This window comes from Lissotriton vulgaris, chromosome 10 (genome assembly GCF_964263255.1).
Source record: "Lissotriton vulgaris chromosome 10, aLisVul1.2, whole genome shotgun sequence".
Classification (NCBI taxonomy): Eukaryota; Metazoa; Chordata; class Amphibia; order Caudata; family Salamandridae; genus Lissotriton; species Lissotriton vulgaris.
The window spans coordinates 1,123,442,252-1,123,466,783 of NC_141698.1; the positions used below are offsets into that span (position 1 = coordinate 1,123,442,252).

A 24,532-nucleotide genomic window follows, 5' to 3' on the forward strand; every position below is an offset into this window, starting at 1 on the left:
GCTGCAACCCTGTATGAATTGTCTGTGTTTTCGAGTTTTGGTGACGTCACAGTATGCTCTGCACAGGAACGCTAAAATGACGCTCAGTGGACGACATCATTGTTAGTGGGTGAGAAAATCGTGTGGCAAGGAAGAAGTAAATCCCTCCGTATTTCATCTCTCTCTCTCCCTCTCTTTCTCTCTCTCTCTCTCTCTCTCTCTCTCTCTCTCTCTCTCTCTCTCTCTCTCTCCCGCCCCCACACACCATGATGTATTCCTGGGCCTGCTGTCACTATACAAGGTGCGTGTCTCACGCGCCCGCTGTCTTCTCAACCCTGCGCTCAGTTTTGAGTTTACTTTGAAGTCTGTGTGTGAATCTTGTAAATTTGAAACACGCTCTTGAAACAACGGCTCTGTGGAAGACACGGTGATGTCAAAATAGATTTGCATCAATAGGTTAAAATGGCAAAGAAGGAAACTGCCTTTGCATCTTGTTTGGATGGCATTTAAATATACTTTATCGATGTTTCCTGATGCAGAAAAAACTCCTTCGCCTCCTCCCCTCCGTCCTGACCCCTCCCCCTCACTTTTAACAGGGGTGTTATCATCATCACATGGGAAGGATTCTGACCACCCCGGTGCTTCCAGACTTCAAGTCGTGGGAGAGAAGTGACGAGTGTTCAGGCGTCAGAGAACTGCCTTGCACCCCTTGAACCCCCGAGCCCTGCATCCCTTGCACCCCTGCATCCCTTGCACCCCGGGAACTCCCTGTACCCCCTGCATCCCTTGCACCCCTTTACCCCCTGCATCCCTTGCACCCCTGTACCCCCTGCACCCCTGTACCCCCTGCACCCCTTGAACCCCCTGCACCCCTGTACCCCCTGCATTCCTTGCCCCCCTTTACCCCCTGCATCCCTTGCACCCATTGAACCCCCTCCACCCCTGTACCCCCTGTACCCCCTGCATCCATTGCACCCCTTGAACTCCCTGCATCCCTTTCACCCCCTGCACCCCTTGCACCCCCTGCACCCCTGTACCCCCTGCACCCCCTGCATTCCTTGCCCCCCTTGACCCCCACGTGCAGCATCTTCGGGCCTTGTCCCTCTGCTTGAGCTGGAAAGAATAAACTCCTGCACATGAAGCTCCATACTCAGACTGACTGGAAAATATTGGTAATTGTAACTGTATTTATATAGCCTTGCTACCCCTCATTGACTAGTCGATGAAGCGCTCTTTGGCGAGTAGCAGGCTACTCCGGAACCTAAAGGTGGATCAGTGGCGGATTAGTAGCGGCAGGGCTCGAGTCGGAGGTACACGCAGGTACACGGCGTCCCCCATACTTTTCACGGTCTGGACGCCATCCCCCCTGCCAAGAAGATGGGCCCCACAGAAATATGATGAACTTGTCCCGGTGTCATTTTCAGACACCAGACACGTTCAGCAGCACCTGCGCGTTGCCTGCTTTTCATTCCCAGCCGCAACGTGCAGACAGCAGGGAGCCTTTTTTCACCTCCAGCTGGGCCCAAGTTAAGGTGCCATCCGGCCTCCTTTTGCGCCTGGCGTGCACTGCGTAAGCAGTGCCGCGCAGGCGAAATTTTTTGATCTTTAGTACGGGGCTTTAACCCGCCTTTCTCTTCCATTGGCGAGCTCCATAAATGGAGGCTAGCCATTGGAAGAGAGATGTGTCAATAATTGTCGGAGCAGATTCGTGGGCGTTCCGCTGTTTTTTTAAGCTCCGCCCCTTTTTTGCCGTCATGAACATGTGGGTGTTTACTTTTTTTTTTTTCCAGATGTTTGCGGCCGCCATTTTTTTTTTCATGGGACTGGGGTGGGTGGGATGATTGCGGTCCAGCGGGTGGATGTGTGCCTTGGTGAGAGGCGGTGCAGTTTACCAGCCCACGGCACCCTTTCCGGCAGCAACATGTATTGTGCCTACCCCGTGCCCGGGATGGGGACCAACTCGCTGAGGTGGGGCCTGAAGGAGGCAACTTCCTCTTCCCCCTGCTTGGGGGAAGCCATTGAGACGTTGCCTGTCTCCCATGCGATGGAGGGAGATCGGAGATTCCCACCCCGCCGCCGGAAGCAGCACTGGAGTTGCGGGGCTCCCATGATGATGGGCGATCCCTGGAGGGATGGAGGGAGACCGGAGATTCTTCACCGCCGCCGGAAGCAGCAAGGGAGTTGCGGGACTCCCATGATGATGGGGGAGCCCTGGAGGAAGAATGCGCCCGGAGCCTTGCGGGCTGCATTTTCAAAGTCCCGGTCCCGAGATGGGGGACCGGGTGAAGGCCGGCGCATCGTGAGGTCTGGCGCTGCGAATGCGGGGCTCTCCTGAGGAGTGAGAGCCCCGCAGGCGCCACTGAGAGTTGCAGAGATGCAGAGGGGCTGGAGGCACATTGCCGGTGCCTGCCCCGCCGCGTAGGCAGGGGGCAGGGCTCTTTTCAGTGTAGGGGGGCCCCGGATGGCAGCGGGCTGCCCCAACGGTGCCCAAAAAAAGCTTCCGAGTCCTCGTGTGGCTCCGTGGGGGCATGTCCCATTCCTAGGTGTGGGCTTCAGTGCACTGTGAGTATGCAGGGTGTTTGGTTCTGTGCACAGTGTGTATGCAGGGTGTGGGTTTCAGTGCATTGAGAGTATGCGGGTGTGTGGTTCTGTGCAGTGTGTAAGCAGGATGGGGGCTTCAGTGCACTGTGAGTATGTGGGGTTCTGTGCACTGTGTATGCAGAGTGTGAGGTTGTGTGCACAGTGTGTATGCGGGTTGTGGGGATCAGTGTACTGTGAGTATGCGGGGTGTGGGGTTGTGTGTATGCGGAGTGTGGGGTTGTGTGCACTGTGTGCATGCGGGATGGAGCTTCACATCCCTTGCTTGGAGGCCTTGGAGACGTTTATTTGTGTGGATAATTTACTCTTTCACATAACTTCCCCAGCACTGTGGCTGTAGTTTGTGCGACATTTGAATTGCTTTTGAGCATAGAGTGTTTTGACTGCACGTTGATTTGTATTTCAAAATTATTGAGGGGACTTCCTCTCTGTGTGTCTCTTTGGCAGGCCCCAGCTGTGCAACTTCTGGCATGTGTGGCTCTGTGTGTGTGGCTCTGTGTGTGTGGCTCTGTGTTTGTGGCTCTGTGTGTGTGTGTGTGTGTGTGTGTGTGTGGGTGCAAATGCAATAGGTCTCGCATTTGTGAGAGATTAAGCTATTGGCATTGTAAATGACAATGCCATTTATTTATCTGTTTTCAAACCAACACATAAATAAAAATGTTGTCATTTACAATGCCAATAACTCTAGTTTTTGCAAAGGCGATACCGTTGCATTGTAAATGCTTGTGTTTGTATGTGCTGACTGGGGGCCAACTGGAACCTTATATTTAAATGTAAATGCCACTGAGGGAAACAAAGGCACACTGCTTGCCTTCTCTTCACAGGTACCTAAGGGAGGCAGCTTTTGCCTTTGTTCTGTCCCTGTATTTACACAAATAATTTAAATAGCACTATTTTATTTATTTTATAGCGCTACATTGTGATATCATGAGGTCATTTGCATATTGTCGTACTTGGTCAGTCCACCCACTTCTTTTCATAGGACTTGTGCCCTGAGTAGCAGGAAATATACATTGTTTTTGGCAGTGGTGTGAGCGGTGGTCATGTGAGTCTGTAAGTTGGATGAATAGCATAAAGGAGGGATAGAGGAGGGAAGAGTCTAGAAAGGGTTATTTGAAGTTCATAGAAGTAAAGTGTGATTAAATAATACGTAGCCCGCTGTGGGTACAGGTTCACACCACACCAGCGGCCCTGAGTATCTCGCACTTATCAGCAGGGTGACCAGGGCTGCCCCAGCCGGAGCGGCGCTCTAGGGCTCATTTAGAAAAGATTGTGATTCACTAGAAGGCTTAGATAGTAGAGTTATAACTAAAGAAATCTCTTGTCACCGTGTACCTGGCTGGACTCGGTGTCTCCTGGGTCACTGGCTGCGTAATTAAGCTACACCTGGAGCAGGCACGGGTCTGAGACCAGCGCAGCATCAACTGACCTCAAACTTCCATGGACAACCTCAAGAAACACAGACTATGACAGACACAGACACAGTCACAGACACCCTATCAAGATTCAGACACAGACAAACCCAGACACTGACGAATTCAGATAAACCAACACCCAGACACAGACCCAAACAGACCCAGACACAAAAAGACCCAGACTTGCACAGAGCGAAGAAGACACCAGACCAAGACCCAGTCAGAGACAGACACAGACCAAAACAGACCCAAACATATGAAACAGACCCAGAGTCGCACAGAGCGAGGCAGACGCAGACAAGACTCCGTCACAGATAGACACAGACCCAGCAAGACCTAGACACTGATCTAGACAAGGGCAGATCGAGACCGACCAAGCACCGAACACAGACCCACATAAAGACCCAGATAGATCCTTATGCATACCCAGTCTCATACAGACCCAGACCAAGACACGTACCAAGGCAGGCCCATTCCCAGGCAGACCCACAACCAGAAAACCCCAAACCAAGACCCAATCACCAGCATGCCCACATCCAGGCTCAGACAAACAGACACACGCAGACACAGACACAGACAGAACAGGACCATCAAACAGACCCAGATAGAATCAGACACAGACTCGCACACTCCAGTCTGAGCAAGATGCAGACACAGACCTAAGCACAGAAAACCCAGACTCCGGCAAACCCAGTCCCAAAAAGGCCCAGACCAATACACAGTCAGATACAGACCCAGTGCCAAGCAGGACCATACCCTGACAAACCCGGACCGAGACTCAGGCACGGACCCGGACAGATCCAGAGGCACACAGACTCAACCTCAGAGAGGCTCAGACAGACACAGGTAGACCCAGACCCAGACAGATCCAGACCCAGACCGACCCAGACCCAGACCGACCCTGGCAGACACAAACGAAGACAGACCCAGAGGCACACAGACTCAAACTCAGAGAGGCTCAGACAGACACAGGTAAACACAGACTCAGACAGACACAGGGAGACACAGACTCAGACAGACACAGGGAGACACAAACCCAGACAGATCCAGACCCAGATCGACCCTGGCAGACTCAAACGAAGACAGACCCAGAGGCACACAGACTCAAACTCAGATAGGCCCAGACAGATACAGGTAGACACAGACTCAGACAGACACAGGGAGACACAGACCCAGATAGATCCAGACCAAGACTTAGACCCAGACCTAGACAGACCCTGGCAGACGCAAACGAAGACAGACCCAGAGGCACACAGACTCAAACTCTGAGAGGCTCAGACAGACACAGGTAGACACAGACTCAGACAGACACAGGGAGACACAGACTCAGACACACACAGGGAGACACAGACCCAGACAGATCCAGATCCAGACCCAGACCGACCCAGACCCAGACCGACCCTGGCAGACACAAACGAAGACAGACCCAGAGGCACACAGACTCAAACTCAGATAGGCCCAGACAGATACAGGTAGACACAGACTCAGACAGACACAGGGAGACACAAACCCAGACAGATCCAGACCCAGACCGACCCTGGCAGACCCAAACAAAGACAGACCCAGAGGCACACAGACTCAAACTCAGATAGGCCCAGACAGATACAGGTAGACACAGACTCAGACAGACACAGGGAGACACAAACCCAGACAGATCCAGACCCAGACCGATCCTGGCAGACCCAAACAAAGACAGACCCAGAGGCACACAGACTCAGACAGACACAGGGAGACACAGACCCAGATAGATCCAGACCAAGACTTAGACCCAGACCTAGACAGACCCTGGCAGACGCAAACAAAGACAGACCCAGAGGCACACAGACTCAACCTCAGAGAGGCTCAGACAGATACAGGTAGACACAGACTCAGACAGACACAGGTAGACACAGACTCAGACAGACACAGGTAGACACAGACCCAGACGGATCCAGACCCAGACGGATCCAGACCCAGACCGACCCTGGCAGACACAAATGAAGACACACCCAGAGGCACACAAACTCAGACAGACCAAGAGCTGGACAACCCTAGCCCAGACCCAGACATGTCATGTTGCGTTGCATAGTGTTGCATGGTTTTTACATGGCACACACCCAGCATGTACTTGCCCCGCGCTGTACGTCTCTACATTCGTTGGTGTGCCCACGGAGGGTCACCCATGTGGCTCTCCATGAACAAACCATGCCCAGTACGAGGAGGCCGGAGTTCTGGGGATATTCGGTTTTTGCAGCAGTTCTGTTCGAATGAGGGAGTGGATCATTGGGACCTGTTGGCCAAAGGAATGTGTGGTGTTTTTAGGGTCGCCTCTGTGGGTCATAGGACAGTGGCTTGACCGGTAAACCGGCTGTTCGTCTGAGGAGTCTCAGTGTACTGCCCTCTGTGTCATTGCAGTGCTTGTTAGAGAGGGTGTGTGTTAGTGAGAGTGTTTAAGGTGGTTTATTGTCAGGCTCACCTGTGGGTTCTATGAGTAAGTGTACTTCCATGGGTGTCATTGCCAGTGTTTGTTTGTGTGTGTGTGTGTGTGTATGAGAGTGGTTACAGCGATTTAATGTCAGGCTCACCAGTGGGTTCTGTGGGTTAATGCACTTCTATGAGTGTAATTGCAGTGTGTGTGTGTGGGTGTGTGATGTGTATTTGAGAGTGGTTAAGGTGGTTTATTGTCCGGCTCACCAGTGGGTTCTACAGGTTGGTGTACTTCCATATGTGCTATTACAATGTTTTCTTTGAGTGTGTGTGTGTGGTGTGTATGTGTGAGAGTTTTTAAGGTGGTTTATTGTCAAGCTTACTTGAGGGTTCTATAGGTTGGTGTACCTCCATGGGTGTTAGTGCAGTGCTTGTTTGAGTGGGCGTGTATTTCTCAGAGTGTGTAAGGTGGTTTATTGTCAGGCTCGCCTGTGGATTCTGTGGGTTAGGGAACTCCCATGGGTGTCATTGGATTGCTTGTGTGAGTGAGTGGGTGCGTGTGTGCGGTGTGTATGCATGTGTGTTATTGGATTGCTTGTGTGAGAGTGTGTGTGTGTGTGCGGTGTGTATGCATGTGTGTTATTGGATTGCTTGTGTGAGAGTGTGTGTGTGTGTGCGGTGTGTATGCATGTGTGTTATTGGATTGCTTGTGTGAGAGTGTGTGTGTGTGTGTGCGGTGTGTATGCATGTGTGTTATTGGATTGCTTGTGTGAGTGGGTGTGTGTTTGAGTGTGTGTGTGCGGTGTGTATGCATGTGTGTTATTGGATTGCTTGTGTGAGTGTGTGTGTGTGTTTGTGTGTGTGTCTGCGGTGTGTATGCATGTGTGTTATTGGATTGCTTGTGTGAGAGTGTGTGTGTGTGTGCGGTGTGTATGCATGTGTGTTATTGGATTGCTTGTGTGAGAGTGTGTGTGTGTGTGTGCGGTGTGTATGCATGTGTGTTATTGGATTGCTTGTGTGAGTGGGTGTGTGTTTGAGTGTGTGTGTGCGGTGTGTATGCATGTGTGTTATTGGATTGCTTGTGTGAGTGTGTGTGTGTGTTTGTGTGTGTGTCTGCGGTGTGTATGCATGTGTGTTATTGGATTGTTTGTGTGAGTGGGTGTGTGTGTAGTGTGTATGTGCGGTGTGTATGTATGTGTGTTATTGGATTGTTTGTGTGTGAGTGTGTGTGTGTGTGTGTGCGGTGTGTATGCATGTGTGTTATTAGATTGCTTGTGTGAGTGGGTGTGTGTTTGTGTGTGTGTGTGGTGTGTATGCATGTGTGTTATTGGATTGTTTGTGAGTGGGTGTGTTTGTAGTGTGTATGTGCGGTGTGTATGTATGTGTGTTATTGGGTTGTTTGTGTGAGTGAGTGTCTGTTTGTGTGTGTGGTGTGTATGCATGTGTGTTTTTGGATTGTTTGTGTGAGTGAGTGTATGTTTGTGTGTGTTTGTGTGGTGTGTATGCATGTGTGTTATTGGATTGTTTGTGTGAGTGGGTGTGTGTGTAGTGTGTATGTGCGGTGTGTATGTATGTGTGTTATTGGATTGTTTGTGTGTGAGTGTGTGTGTGTTTGTGTGTGTGTCTGCGGTGTGTATGCATGTGTGTTATTGGATTGCTTGTGTGAGAGTGTGTGTGTGTGTGCGGTGTGTATGCATGTGTGTTATTGGATTGCTTGTGTGAGAGTGTGTGTGTGTGTGTGCGGTGTGTATGCATGTGTGTTATTGGATTGCTTGTGTGAGTGGGTGTGTGTTTGAGTGTGTGTGTGCGGTGTGTATGCATGTGTGTTATTGGATTGCTTGTGTGAGTGTGTGTGTGTGTTTGTGTGTGTGTCTGCGGTGTGTATGCATGTGTGTTATTGGATTGTTTGTGTGAGTGGGTGTGTGTGTAGTGTGTATGTGCGGTGTGTATGTATGTGTGTTATTGGATTGTTTGTGTGTGAGTGTGTGTGTGTGTGTGTGCGGTGTGTATGCATGTGTGTTATTAGATTGCTTGTGTGAGTGGGTGTGTGTTTGTGTGTGTGTGTGGTGTGTATGCATGTGTGTTATTGGATTGTTTGTGAGTGGGTGTGTTTGTAGTGTGTATGTGCGGTGTGTATGTATGTGTGTTATTGGGTTGTTTGTGTGAGTGAGTGTCTGTTTGTGTGTGTGGTGTGTATGCATGTGTGTTATTGGATTGTTTGTGTGAGTGAGTGTATGTTTGTGTGTGTGTGTGTGGTGTGTATGCATGTGTGTTATTGGATTGTTTGTGTGAGTGGGTGTGTGTGTGTAGTTTGTATGTGCGGTGTGTATGCATGTGTGTTATTGGATTGTTTGTGTGTGAGTGTGTGTGTGGTGTGTATGCATGTGTGTTATTGGATTGTTTGTGTGAGTGGGTGTGTGTAGTGTGTATGTGCGGTGTGTATGCATGTGTGTTATTGTTTATTTATTTATTTATTTATTTTTATTTATGCAATTTTATATAGCGCGGAGCGCTTCACAGAAGGACCAATATTGATATACAGGGTGTTTGTGTGTGTGTGTGTGTGGTGTGTATGCATGTGTGTTATTGGATTGTGTGTGAGTGGGTGTGTGGTTTGCATTGCTGAGCGTCTTTAAGGTGAACTAATGTCAGGCTCGCCTATGGGGGCTATGGGACAGACAGATGGGCTGAGACACACAGACATACAAAAGAGACGAGCTTATTCCCAAGGAAGACTTATTACAGGAGAATTATTCTTTGTAAATTAAGTTGCACACATTTTTTGCAGACACAATCAGCAGGATGTTCTTGTATCACTGCCGCACTCTGGCCCGCCGAGCCGGTGGTCAGGGGTAGAGGGGCCCCTTGGAGACAGTTCTGGGCCATTCTGTACCTCTGGCAGGCCTTCTGTCACAAGTCGGGCACTCCCCTGGCACGTGCCACATGCCCTCCAGGCTCTGAGAGGTCTGGCATGTCCTGGGGGCCTCCATCCACAGCCCCCACTGCCCCACGGCGAATCCCCCGTACCTTACAAGGGGTGCCACCCTTGGGCTGTTAATCACTTCCCTTCCCCTAGACCTTGCATGGGGGGTGTCACTCTTCGACAGCTCTCTCCAACCGCCCCCCCCCCACCCCCCCTTCCTCCAGGACGCTCCGGACCTTACAAGGGGTGCCACCCTTGGACTGCTAATCACATCCTTCACCCAGACCTTGCTTGGGGGGTGTCACTCTTCGGCAGCTCTCTCCACCCCACCCCACCCCCTTCCCCCAGGACTCCCCGAACCTTGCATGGGGGTGTCACTCTTTAGCAGCCCTCTCCTTCCCACCCACCCCCGCCCCCCTTTCTCCAGGACTCCCCCGGACCTTACATGGGGGTGTCGCTCTTCACCCACTCCCCCCTCCCTCCCCCCGTCTCCCCCGACCTTACAAGGGGTGCCACCCTTGGGCTGTTTATCACACCCCTCTTCCCCCAGACCTCGCGTCGTGCCCCTGCAGCTCCAGAGCCGGCGGCCCCGTGGGAGCGCCCGATGCCAGCCGGGTGCATTGTTCCGAGCTGCCCTGCCGTGATGCCCCGGTGCCAGGAGCCAGCTCCGGGACAATGGCGCCGAGGCCAGGGATTGATCCGCCATTGTTCGGGCGCAGCGGGCCTGGCTGCCGGTGACCCTCGGCGGACAATGCTTGGCCGGGGAGGGCACGCTGCCCGCTGCCTCCTGGCAGCACACGGCGAGCTGTGGGGAGCCCTGATCGATGAGGGGCCCGGGGCGGGGAGGAGGGGCCCCCTCTTCTTCGCCTCGCCCAGGCTCAGAGATTGAAATCATAAGGCGCGCTTCGGACTTTCTGAAGTCAAGTTCCATTGCAGACCTGACGCACTGTGTGATACTGTGCACATCCCCTGCCCTGTCTGTGTCCTTTAAAGTGGCAGTGAATGGAAACCATGCATTTGGAAACTGGCGGGCTGGGCTGGATCTCAAAGCAAATTTGGGATGCAGAGTAGATCTGCATGTAATGTGCACTGTTCCCTTGGAAATCACCTTATTTCCACGTTTTTATATGAATTCAATTTATTAGCAATTATCAGCATATGTTATTATTACAAGGATATGAACTCATAAGTGTGTATTCCTTGTTAAACCTATGTCATATATAAAGTTTCATGCATAAACATCTGTTGGATTATATACAAAATCCGTACATACGTTCCAATTTTCAATAACATCTCATAACATGTCATTATACTGTCTCCAGAAACATTTTTGAACCTATATACATCAAAATGAATAATGGAGAATCATTTCTTCATGTTGCTCCTGTTTCTGTGACCGATGCCCAATGCATTTCGGGAACTAGTCCCTTCGTCAGGGGCGATAACCTATGGGAATGAGTGCAAAGATTTAGAATATCTAAATTCATGTAGTAGCTCGTGCAGAGTGGTAACACACACGGGGGTGCCCAGTGTTGGTGAGGGCAAGAGACCGTGGGCACCCAGTGAATCATTCGAGTGTGTGACTGCCGGACGTGTTTGTACGTACAAGTGAGGTTGTGGTGGCGATTAGTCTGCAGATTAAAAAGGTCGTGAATAATGTAGACGCTATAAACATGCTCGCGAATGCGATTAGTAACTGACTGTGTGGTATCAAAGTGCGTTGAGTCGAGGGGTAAGTGATGAAAATCTACACGTATCATGCTTAGAAAAACAATGTACCTTGAAAGAACACTCATTTCCATAGGGTATCGCCCCTGACGAAGCAGCCAGAACTGTTCTTTCTGAGTGGAGGATAGCAAAACTCTCGTGTAGATGGGGGAGTCTCTCTGAGGAACCCGAACGCCTTAAAATTTTACTGCCAGAAAGACGGCGTCCAGACACGGCTCCACTGACACGTCGCGGTTGCTATGGGATTCGGGGTTACTCAGTGAGAATCCCCATCTACTCGAGAGTTTTGCTAGTCTCCACTCAGAAATAACAGTTCTGGCCGCTTCATTGACTACACGTGAAGGATTATCTCATCGCCAAATATTTCTTTGCCCTGAAGAAGCCCATGTTTGGGTGAAACGCGTTGGCTGGTTTCGTCATCTACGTACTTTGCATAGCTGAAAATAAAAGATGAAAAACAGTGTCTAAATATGTTGTGTCATTGAATGCCTACACTTTGTTCTGCTCTTTATATGTTGCCTCTCATTCAAACTCGCTTGTGATATTTTTTTGTGGTCTACTAGCAGCAGGCCACTTGAGGTGGGCAACATACTGCATCACAATCTGTGACGAGTCCTGGTAGTGCAGTCGTCTAGGACCCAGCTGCCTGGTGCTACATGTCTTCTCAAGCTTCTCTGTTCTTTTAGTTCACTCCCCCTGCGTTTTAAACATGGCTGCTCAGTGGCACTGCTGCCCACTATCACACCTGGCTCGGTTCTCCTCTTGTCTCGCGTTACACCTTTGCCCCCTCCTTTCCCAGAGCCTAGTGAGCAGAGCTCCAGAGCGATCAAAGAATGTGTCCAGGATCACACAATGTATTCAAGTGTGCAAGCTGACCCCATAATGTCCCCTGGTTCTTGAGTCTGCACTTTAGCCCCTAGGCCACATCTGCTCACACTCTGAAATGAAAACAGTGTGAAAAGCTGCGGCCCCGGGCGGGCCTGGATTATTTTCCCATCAGCCTTGAGGCGGACAATAAGCGCTGATTTCGTGTTTACTTACTCGCAGCTCGAGGGCCTTATCAGGGACTTTGTTTGCTCGCCCGCCTCTGATAAGCTTCTCGTAGCTGCCATGGCTGTTCCCAGCACACCTGCTGTTTGGGGACAGCAATGGACTGAGGGCCCAGCCCTTCGCTTGTACATTTGAGATCCAGTCCCGGCTCCCCTAACCCGCCGCTGTGTGCTCCTGGGTCCGTCAGTGTCCCCAGATCTGACTTCTCTTAGCAGACGAGTTGGGAAAGGCGTGCAGCCTAGTATTACCTCATCAGCCCCCCTCCTCTTCAGAGTCCTGTGAATGTCAACCTGTCCCATGTCACGAAGAAGCGGCAGATCAAAGGCTGATGTCTAAGATGTCTCATCTCAGGTGAGGGAAACTCACCCAGGCCTGAAATCTAAGTTGTCTCATCTCAGAGGTGAGTAACTTAACCACGCCTGAGATCTAAGCTGTCTCTTCTCAGATGAGGGTAACTCAACCAGGCCTCAATCTAAGCTGTCTCATCTCAGAGGTGAGTAACTCACCCAGGCCTCAATCTAAGCTGTCTCATCTCAGGTGTGAGTAACTCAATAGTACCTGAGATCTAAGCTGTCTCTTCCCAGGTAAGAGTAACTCTATACTCTTTAAGATCTAATGTCTCATTTGAGGTGTGAGTAACGCAACCAGGCCTGAGATCCATGCTGTCTCCTCTCAGGGGAGAGTAAGGCAGAGGTCTTCAAACTTTAGTCAGCCGAGCCCCCCCATCTAAACCTTTTTACAGGTCGAGCCCCCCTCCCACCACCACCTGACAAAACAGTTCCGGAAGCTGGTACTCGGCATCGTTGATGGCCATTCCCTCCTGCAGAGCCCAGGTCATATAAGGTAAATGATATTAAATAAAGTAAGAGTGATTAGTAAACTGACGTTTCTGTAGTGCTTGTGCTTATTCTAAAGTTAAAATGCAAAGTCTCCAAGAAAAAAATGAGCACAAAAAATTACATTGTTGCTTTATTTTTCACATAAAACACAACATTTAGGATAGATTAGCAAAAACACTCCCAAAACACAGGGGTGGGAGTGCATGTTTTTCTCCAAAGAGACAATATGTAGATGGATTCTTGCTTCTGCCATCCGTGGGTTGTGCTCCACTTCCAGTCTTGAGCAGTGCCTGGAAACAGGAGTGCTCACAACATTTTGCAATATATTTGTTGTAGTTTCATTTAGGGCGAACATGACCCAAAGGTATTGTAGCGCTTTACAGGAGCATCTTTTACATTACACAAGCACACATTCATTTTTTGTAAGCACAGGAGATTAAGTGATTTGCCCAGAATCACAGGATGTTGAGCAGACATCAAGAATTGAACCTGGTTTCCCAGCTCTACAGTCATCAGCTCCAGCTGTTGTGCCACATCCTTGCCCCTAAACAAGATATCAGAAAAAGAAGTTCCACAAAACATGCTTTCTGACACAATCGAAAAATCCATGATTAAGTGGAGTATGGCCAGGTGTTGCCAAGTCTGTAGGAGGCCAGCCACAGTTTTCCAAGAAGGCCTAGGGGATATTTACATCATACACATGTGATATAAGGGATTCAAGAGGATATATACATCTTTATTCTCCCGCGGCATCAAGAGTCATTTTGTTAGCAGAGTTGGCTTATAAAGAAGAACGCCTTCCAAAGCTTCAGAAATAGATGCACAAGAAAACATTTACATTTGGTCTACGAAAGAAGCGAGGGCAGATGGTAGGCACACTTCACATTATTTGTTATATTTGACTTGTGGACTCAGCTCTAGGGATTGGAACATGTTAAACAAGCACCAGCGACTTTAATCAGGTCAAATTCATTTTTCGTAAGTCACTGGTTTATTAAGTGATTGTCCCAGGATCACACGATGTTGAGTTGAACCCATGACTCGAACCTGGGTCCCCAGAACCCAAGGCAGCACCTATGGCATTAATGCCAAATCCACTCCTCCTTGAAATATCCAATGTTCCCACTAGTATTGGGACGAAGGGGAAAGGAGCGAGGCTTTAAACAAATAATACAAAAAGCTCTTCACTCTTACCTGCCAGAGATTGGCATCTTCAGGAAGGATGTAACTGTTGTAAACTCCTTGCAGTGAAACGTACTTCCGACGTGGGAAGCAACATGGAGCGCAACTAGACAGAACTTCGGGCGGGGGGGGACTAGGATTACCAGCCAGGGCTGGCCCTAATTTATCGCACACGTGAGAGGGACAGGTGAGTGAAGTATCGCATGAGCAGTGTGAGTAGTGTGCTCGTGTGACTGCAGGGTGAGGTACAGGGTGACCTCATGTGACTGCAGGGTGAGGTACAGGGTGAACAGCGCAAGAGCATTGTGAGTGGAGAGTGATCACTGTGAGTGCAGAGTGTGCGGTGTGCTCATGTGACCGCAGGGTAAGTAGAGGGAGAACGGTGTAAGTTCATGGTGAGTGGCATAAGTGCAGTGTGGTCACTGTGAGTAAGTGGTGAGAGGGTGGGTTCAGTGCCTAATGATCAGTGTGCGTACATTGTGATCCCTGTGAGTGCAGGGTGAGTTTGAAAGTGAAGGACGAGAATGAGGAGTGAGTTGTCTGAATGCCGGGTGCATTCCCAGACACAGTTGAAGTTACTCAGCATGTTATTGAGGCTTGGCATAGGGTTTGAGATATAAGTTAAAATATTGCTTTTATGGCAAGTTCTAGGGATCGAGGGTGGGGGAAATAAATATTGTGCTCATCCTGCAATAAACTTCCAGCCTTGCGATTAGTGTTGCCAGCTCATTACACTGATGTCCTAGAAGGTAAAAAAGTGAGCAGTCCCCTAAGGCCTATTTTCAGGGCTGATTGGTGGACACTTGGAACAGCTAAAATACATAGACAGTATTTTTAATTGTGTTCTAAGGCTGCCTGAATGATCTATGACTTATAATTAAACGGAACACAGATTTGAAACGTCAAATTACAAAAGAATTCATACTATTTCATTTATAACCCTATTTAGTGTCAAGACAGGGCCTTTGCAGGCTCTTTAAACAGCACATGGCTGGCATTTTTATTTTGGTAACCCTACTTTATATTCCGTTTCATGAAATGCGTTCTCACACTAAGGCAGTAAAAAGGAAAATGTAAGGAATAGGCAGAGTGGGGGCACAGGGGGGACTGGAGCCAGAAAACAAACAGCCTCTTTAAGCAGTTTACAAAGGTATGTAAATATGCACAAGGGGCAGATTTACAAGCCCCTTGCGCCACTTTTGCGTCACTTTTTCAATGTTGAAAATGACGCAAAGTGGCGCAAGGGGCTTGTAAATGAACCCCATGGTTTTTACCAGGCGCACAACGCCCATGGGCTCAAAAGGCTTCAGCATGCCTCCCCCCCCGCACCCCCCACCCCCACCTGTCGTGTGTGTCAGCCCGTGCTGAGGCAGCTTGGGCACAGACACTTTTGGAGCTGTGCACCTGAGTACTTCACAGGTCTTTAAAAGACCATTTAAGCGTTAATGAGGCTTTGTTGTTTTCCACCCTTTCTTAGAGCCCCTGCATCTCCATGAGAATTAGACCCCTACCCCCTCCGGAATCGGCTTGCCTCTGGCCTTTAAAGACCTGTGACTCTTGACAGTCTCAGCCGAGCGAGCCCCCAGCAGCTGCAGCAGCCTGGGCTGAGAGGCACGTCTCGCGCCTGGAAGCAACAGTGTGGGGTGAAGTGCGCCCCACAGTTTGAAGAGCTATGGAGTAAGGGAACCAGGTCTGAGTTCTAAACTGTCTCATCTCAGATGTGAATAACTCAACAAGACCTGAGATCGAAGCTGTCTCCACTTAGGTGAGAGCAACTGAACTAGGATATTAACTGCCAGATGTAGGTAATTCTTAATTTACCACTTCTAAAATACCGAATCATACCGATTCGGTATTTAAGAAGTGGTAAATTAAAGGGGGGGGGGATGTAGGTAATTCAGAATCGGTAAATACCGAATCGGTAAGATTTGGTATGTTCCGATTCTGTAAATACCGAATCGGTATCCCCAATTGATTCCTATGGGCCTTGAAGCCCATAGGAATCAATGTGGAATACCAAATCTGTATTTACCGATTCGGTAAATTCCGAATTTTCCAAGGGTGCAGGGGGTGTCACTTTGACACCCTCTAGCACCCCAATTCTGGACTTGTGTGCCATGTGGCACACAGACATGCCCTAAGGGCATGTCTGTGTGCCACATTGCACAGGTGTGCATGCACAGATGTGCATGCACACCTGTGTTCGGTATTTTACCACCCAATAGGATTGGGTGGTAAAATACCGAATCTGACGGGCCTTTGGGACTCAGAAGAGTCCCACCTACATATGGAAGTTACCGAATCGGTATAAATACCGATTCGGTATTTTACTGATTCAGTATTTTACCGATTCAGTAAACTTACCGAATCGGTAAAAAAGGCCCCCTACATCAGGAATGGCCATTTACCGGTCGCCGTTACCGGTCGGTAAATGGCCACCTAAATCTGGCCCTAGCTGCCCTATAAACCAGGTCTGAGATCCAAGCTGTCTCATCTCAGGAGAGAGTAACTCAACCAGGCCCGCACAGCGCCTCCCGGGGTCAGGCCAGGGATTGGGCGCTAGACCAGCCGGTATCTCGTTATCGCTAGATTGGGCGCTATATTCGGGGTCAGGGAGTCGCAAGTTCACGAGGCCCGTGTTGTTCCGCCTCGAGCTGCCAGTGTTAATATTTGACACCAACGCCCAGGGGTCGAAGGTCAACTCTCTTCCACGAAAGCGGCTGTGTGTTCAGGAACCCGGATGTGCTGCGGCCCGGTGTGCTGAGCAGCAAGGATGTGAGTGTGCAGAGAGGCTGTTTGCGAGTAGTATGGAGCTGTGCACGTGTGTCAATACTGATGTGAGTGCGTGTCTGTGTGTTCGTGTGCACATATTTACAACCAGGACACCGGTGCACACAGTTTTCAGGGATACTCGAACAATGTGTTATAGTGGGTGCTAAGACTCGCTTTTCTTGAATCGGTTTTCTTAACACAGACTTGACCGTGAACTTTGCTTTGTGTGTAGTGGAGGTTTAGAAAGTGGCAGCTAATGTGCGCGTGTGTGTGTGTGCACGCACGTGTGTGTGTGCGTGTGTGCGTGCACGCACGTGTGTGTGTTAGGGCCGTTGGTGAAGCACTCTAAATTGCATGAAGGGTCGTATGGCAGAACCCCGCTTGGGTGTGTGTAAGACCGACGCTCCACACCTGCCGGAAGCTGTCCCCCCATAAACATTTTGGAAACAAACGAGGCCCAAATGTGCTTTTTATGCATACATTTTCAAAAGATTGTGGGTTACTGTTAGAAACGTTGGTGTCATTTTATGAAAATATATTTTTTTCCCGAAATACAAGTTTTTAAGTCAAGCCTGCCAGGTGCAAAAGACGTTGTGAGTTTACAGTGGCGTTACAACCCGCCCAGTGCACGCCATTGGTCGGCTTTGTTGTCACTCATCTGTTTGCTGCATTCAATGGTCCGCCTTCCTCTTCTTGTGTTTCTCTCCACTAGAGCACTTCCTCTTTACCACCCTTAGCACTGGCTGACATATCCTTCCATTGCTCACATTTAAGGAACTACTTTTTTTAAAATTCAATACTCGATGAGAGTGCATGTGTCTTGCTGCTCTCTCTCCCAGAGAAGACTCGATGACGCTTGTGCACAAACACTCGTGCCAGCTCCTGGAAAGAATCGTGCAATGCTTCGTGGCGCTGTGTGCACATGTGGGCCATGCAGCTGGAATGAGGAACTTTTTGATGCAATCTGAACAATTTTCAGATAGGAGGGGAATGGTTTTTGGGAGAATGGCTTCTTGTGTGTGTCAGCGGGAGTCCGTGGTGCACATAGTGGCTGCGTGTGTGCAGGGGCGGGCAAGGGACGGAGGGGCTGGGGCGCTTGAGTCGATACAAGCTGCGGAATGTGGGTGACCCCAGGCTTTGAGCTGGAGCTGGCTGGGTCACACATTTACTTGACACCAAGAGCCGTCGTTTGAGTTACACACTAACATTTGGAGTAAGGTCTCTACTGTAAGTTAATGATATGACCTTCGCTGAGGAGGCCCGTGGGCTTAAACAGGGGCGAAGCTGAAGTCTGAACTCTCTTGTAAGCCATAGAGCTCATACATGACTTGGAATATCCTTTTAAGATCTGGGACATGCCTCCCTGTGGTAGTGGAGATCAGGCAGCCGAAGTGTCTTAGTTGCAAGTTGGTAAATCCATGTGGCGCAGCCCCACCAGGAGCAGCCTGCCTGCTGCTCAGCCCATTCTCCAACTAGCTGCCTCGCCTCACGGGCACCCAAACATTCCAGTCATCATCACCACTCCAACATTCCACGCAGAACACTCACACTGGCTGAGCAGCTACTGGCAAAGCAGCAGGGGAGAAGCATAAATGCATTTACAAGATACTACACTTCCCTACAATACTTAGTTGCTGCATCACCCCCACCTCGTCCCAATGCTCCTTCTTAACGAAGATATCTAGGGGTGGGCGGAACTCGCGGAGTAAATTCCACAAGATTTAGCTCAGTTCTATGTGCGGTGGAATTTCGTCACGTCGCGCTGCTTGCACGGATTTGTTCTGTAATGTAAGAATCGGCGCAAACAGCCCCAGGTGCAGCGCCAGGGGGGCCTGCTGCTTTCTGCTGTTCACGTAGATTTTCTACTCGAGCGCAGCTTTGTCAACACAAACTGTATCGAGCTACTGCAACCCCCAGTATTGACAAACCACTCCAGGACACGTCTTAGTGCTTGATTTTCTCGATTGTGCGAGCCGCGTGTGAGAAAAACTCTGCCACGCCGTGGTTCGCAGAGTTTTTCGGGAACTCCGCACTCCAGCTGGAGCGTTAAGTGGGCAAACCTCTGCAAACTCTGCAGGCGGAGTGGAGTGTACCACTTACCCCTGAAGACATCCTTCTTGCAGATCTGTGCAATAAATGCCGGATCTATACGTGTGAAGAAACACTCCAGTACACCAGCGGCGGCTCCTCCGTTGCGCATCTTCCCGCCTGATGCGAATGCAGCAGGTGCACACAGAATAATCAAATGGTCATTATCATTTTATTATTCTATGTGCTGCCGGCCGCAGCGAGTGGATGGTGCAGGCGGGGCAGATTCCTGCAGATTGCAGAATGACATCGTAGGCGCTCACTGGGCATGTCAGATAGGCACGCTGTCTACAGCCGGCCAATCTAACATGCGCACTTCCTCCTGCACAATCCCAGCACTGTAAAACAGCGGATGGATTCCAAGCACAGGTCTCCATCCTGAAAATGAGCGCTGGATTAGCCTGCTCCAACCAATCCTGGAGCTGCAGCAGCTCCAGGATTGGTTGGATTCGAATGCAGGAAGTAAACTACCTTCCTTTCCTGCTCGTCGTCCCAGAGAAGAGCAAATATCGGTGAGTTTTACAGCGCCCCGCATCTCACCGGTTTTTAATGTTGCGAGCCTCCCCTTCATACGCAATATATAACTTGTTGCAAACACATAGTTTAGTCAATTTAAAGTAAAGCACTTTAAACACCGGTTGTGAGTTAATTTGTGTGGTAATATGCAGAGAGATGCCAACATTCTTGTAATGAACTTCAACAGTGCAGTAAAACACACTCACACACATCTCTTCCTCAGTGAATGACTGTGGACATTGAGGGGAAAAGCTCCAAAGAGTTAAAAAGTTACCCTCACCTGTTTGGTGGGGCCCCCCAGAGAGCTAGTCTGGCATCTGCCACTGTGACGTAATAACTCAGCAACTCAGCCTGTAACATGTTATTACAGTAGAATGCTATCATTTCTGTATTACAGGTAAGTAGTAGTGTCAGAGCAAGAGTATAATATGAACGTGAGAGAAGCTTTGATACAGCTGTTACAGACTTCCATGTATTACAGAATTATGTTTATATATGTACATGCATAAACTGTAAAGTGATATGTGTAGAACTTTAATGATACATGTCACTATGAGACACAGGAGGTTCTCAGTCACTGAGATCCCAGGAGGCAGCGCTTGGCTGCAAAGTAAGGTCCCATGCATTACAGACCTAGAAAAGTACTGCTCTCAAACTACAGCAAGACACACTCAACAACTGTAAAATGACTGCTCTCAAACGACAGGAAGACCCACTCAACAACTAGAAAAGGACTGTTCTCAAATCATAGGAAGACACACTCCTGACCTGTAAAACAACTGTTCCCGAGTTATAGAGACACACTCCTGACTTGGAAAATTACTGTTTTCAAATAATAGCGAGACACTCTCCAGACTAAACAAGCATTTGCACTGCAATTGGTCTTGCATTTATGAAAGTTTGAGCTATTGGCATTGTAAATGATAGTGCCTTTTATTTATGTGTTGTTTTTAAAACAAATAGATAAAAGACATGGTCATTTACAATGCCAATAGCTTAAGTTCTCGCAAATGCGAGACCTATTGCATTGCAAATACGTGCTATAAAAATTGTAAAAAGTGTTAGAAGAGATTGTGTCCTGCCTGCAACAGCAGTCAAGACAAAGCTATTTGAGAAAATAGTGCTCAGAGACTGTAATTAATGTGTACCGAGCAACAACACACGTAACAGGGGGTGCCTCCATGGGAGGTTACAAAATGAGACAAGGCGGTACTAGGGAGGGACTACTAAACCGTTTGACCAATGAACATGGACTATGGATTATCAATAATTAATATGCATGTAAAAAGCAAACCATCACTTTATGAAACATAAAACTATTGCTATCTCTGGTCTGGTTACATTTTCAAAGCCCTTCGGCTCATCATGAATGATGTCACTACATCACACATAGACGTTATGGGGTTGGCACGTAGCTGCTTTCACTTAGGGCACCACGTTTCCTTTCCCTGGATTTTGGGTTACACATTCCTAACAGGCATGTGAGTCCAACAGAAGCCAAAACACATGAGGCAGTCAAATCAAAGCCCAGGACTGTAAACATGGTGGGGGCTATTCACAAACGCAAACTGACACGTGAGTAGGTCTACATGCATATATTTATTCTTACGCTTTTAAGTAACATTACTATTTTTGTCTACCTATCATTTACCAGTGTAAAGTTACTTAACATTTCAACACCCCCTGAACTCTGGATGTGGAGTTGAATTTAAAAATTTAAGTATGTAGAGAAAGGTTTCCGCCACCAGGGCATAGATCTCCTTATGGTAAATTGTAGGCAGCAGTTTAAAAGTTTATTAAACTTAATAATACATTAGTAAACATACTTCAATTGAATCTTTTATTATAAATTAATGTATTTTTTTAATGTAGAATAGAATAAAAATGCTATATTACTATTAAGTTGATTTTTCAGATAATTTTTAACATATTAAATTACAATTATTGGTCTTAAGATTTATATTTTAAAAATCCCACTGAAACTATAACATTAATGTTTTATTATTATGTAAAGTATTTGTAATTTGCTAAATAAAAGTTACATTAATATTTCCCCTTGACAAAGGTTATTCATATATTTTATAATAAACTAAAATGTATGTTTCATTGATATACACTTTTTTTAATTAAATGAAACCTATTTAGTTATTTTTAACATGTTAAATTAAATCACAATAATTTTTCTTAAGACTTAAATTAAAAAAATCCCACTGAAATTCTACTGGCCCACTTCTTTTACGACTGGTGTCGCTGGCCGTTGGTCAGAAATCAGAAACAGTTGCGCGTGGTCTTTCGCGGGAGGAGCAAGCAGCACGGTGCGGACGGGGCTGCATGAAGCTGAGCCATGTCGGGTTGCTAGGTTGCTGGTTCCGAATACATTAAATTTTTCTAATTTGCTAAATATAAGTAACATTAATCTTTACATTTCATAAAAGTTATTAATATATTTAATAATAAACTAATATTAGTTTCATTTATATACATTTAAAAAAATTAAACGTTTATATTGTTCAAACATTAAAATAGCTTAATTTAATTAACAGTAGTTCTTATGGGCTTTATTATAAGTCCCCACCTCCATTATTCTTTATGGGGGGTGTTGCAGTACCAATGCTTTGTTACGGTGCTTAAGTTAATCCACGTCTGAGCTGGAGTGTATTAACAGCTGTAATGTGTTGTTTTTTACTGTAGTAACTGTGTAAGTGCAGCTTGTGAACAGGGGTAGGCTTAATCTTCTATGGGTGACTGCATGTCACCCTCTAAACACCTCCCCAATCCTACTTTAACCCCACCTTACTCCTACTTAAACACCTCCCATTTATTCATAAGTGTTCCCCGTTGTCCATTCCTACACTCGTGCATCCCATATTTACTACTAAAACGTATATCTACGTGTGCGGAGGTCCCCGCTGTCGGGACGGAGATCTAGGTACATCAAAGACAGGGGAGGTGGAGCTGTAGGCCTTCGTGTGTAGGTTGGTGAACAGCATATTGCAGTATGGCAGGAGTACTATTGTTTTATTACTGAACATACTGCAAAATGCAGTTTGTGAATATGCCCTAGTTTGGGTAAGATACAGAGGGAAGGTGTCAGCCCTCTGAGAGTATAATGCCCAGTCACTAAGGCTGTTACAAAACAAACCGTATTTATCAATAGTAGCTTTGGGAGAGCACTAAAAGGTGCTCTTTGTTTCAATGACCTCAATAAGTCTTGGGAGAACACAAGAAACATTTAGTCTTTCCTCCAATGACATCATTGAGTGTTGGGAGAGCACAATAAAAAAGTAGTCTTTCTTCCAATGAGATCAATGAGTCTTGGGAGAGCACAAGAAAAAAGTAGTCTTTCTTCCAATGACATCATTGAGTGTTGGGAGAGCACAAGAAAAAAGTAGTCTTTCTTCCAATGAGATCAATGAGTCTTGGGAGAGCACAAGAAAAAAGTAGTCTTTCTTCCAATGACATCATTGAGTGTTGGGAGAGCACGAGAAAAAAAGTAGTCTTTCTTTCAATGAGATCAATGAGTCTTGGGAGAGCACAAGAAAAAAGTAGTCTTTCTTCCAGTGACCTCAATAAGAGCTGCTCTGTTGACCCATGTGTGAGTTCTCTGTGTACAACTGTCAGACACAGCATTTCTAATTCCTTTTCTCTCTCCTCACATTGCAGGTGAGAAGCCGTACAAATGCACGTGGGACGGCTGCGACTGGCGCTTTGCGCGCTCCGACGAGCTGACCAGACACTTCCGGAAGCACACAGGTGCCAAGCCCTTCAAGTGTGCAGCCTGCGGCCGGTGTTTCTCCCGCTCTGACCATCTGGCCCTGCACATGAAGCGGCATCAGAACTAAGGTGCTTGGCTGTAGCGGGGTAATGTTCCTCCGCATTCTGTATATAGGAACAGTCAATGACAGGAGACCCATGTACGCTCCAGGTCCTCGCCTTCAAGATACGTGCACCAGGCCTCGCCCAGCAGGAAGTGACGTGCTCCAGCTCAGAACAAGACCGCTCTAGCCAAGGAGTCCACCGGCCACTCATTTGTCGAGTGCTTCTCATGAGTGCCTGCAGAGACCAGACCAAAGACTTATCGCGACACCGCATGCATGGGGACTATTTGATAGCCATTATTTATTTGAGACATTTCAGGCTCTCTTTTGACAAATAAATTTACAGAACTAAAAGCCTGGCTCACACTTCCTTGATGCCATTTTGATAAGAGGTGAAACGCAAGCATGGAGTGTGAGCCGCAGACCAAGAACCTGCTTCTCTGGACGACGTTAAGGAACAACATGGACCTGGGACAGACCCATCATGCTTGGTATTGCACCATTCCCCCGGCTCACAAAGGAGGACTTAAGGGAGCCGGCATGGTCTAGTCAAGAAGTTGATGTGATGAGGGGAAAACAAACATTGCATAGGCCGTGTGTATGCTCGAGCGGAAGTGGGGTGGCCGAGTGGGTGGAACACATGAGAAAAGGGAGGCTCTCTGATTGGTCACGCGTGATCTTGGGATGTTCTCTCATTGGTCATGCTTGATCCCGGGAGGTTCTCTCATTGGTCATGTGTGATCCCAGGAGGTTCTCTCATTGGTCATGCATGATCCAGGGAGGTTCTCTCATTGGTCACGCGTGATCTCAGGATATTCTCTCATTGGTCACGCGTGATCTCAGGATGTTCTCTCATCGGTCACGCGTGATCCCGGGATGTTCTCTCATCGGTCACGCGTGATCCTGGGATGTTCTCTCATCGGTCACGCGTGATCCCGGGATGTTCTCTCATCGGTCACGCGTGATCCTGGGATGTTCTCTCATCGGTCACGCGTGATCCCGGGAGGTTCTCTCATCGGTCACGCGTGATCCCGGGAGGTTCTCTTATCGGTCACGCGTGATCCCGGGAGGTTCTCTCATCGGTCACGCGTGATCCCGGGAGGTTCTCTCATCGGTCACGCGTGATCCCGGGAGGTTCTCTCATCGGTCACGCGTGATCCCGGGAGGTTCTCTCATCGGTCACGCGTGATCCAGGGAGGTTCTCTCATTGGTCACACG

The 24,532-nt window shown here is 48.3% G+C and overlaps 1 protein-coding gene across 2 annotated transcripts in view; it reads left to right on the top strand.

Annotated features, from left to right (window-relative positions):
- LOC147689431 (Krueppel-like factor 5) overlaps positions 1-23,478 on the top strand; it is a 121,107-nt gene extending 97,629 nt beyond the window's left edge. For both annotated transcript variants that reach the window (XM_086940105.1, XM_086940104.1), the window contains one exon: positions 23,160-23,478. In XM_086940105.1, the coding sequence (XP_086796231.1) occupies positions 23,160-23,338 (179 nt within the window). In that variant the 3' untranslated portion in view covers positions 23,339-23,478. The remainder of the gene's footprint in view (positions 1-23,159) is intronic.
- The last annotated feature ends 1,054 nt before the right edge of the window (positions 23,479-24,532 follow it).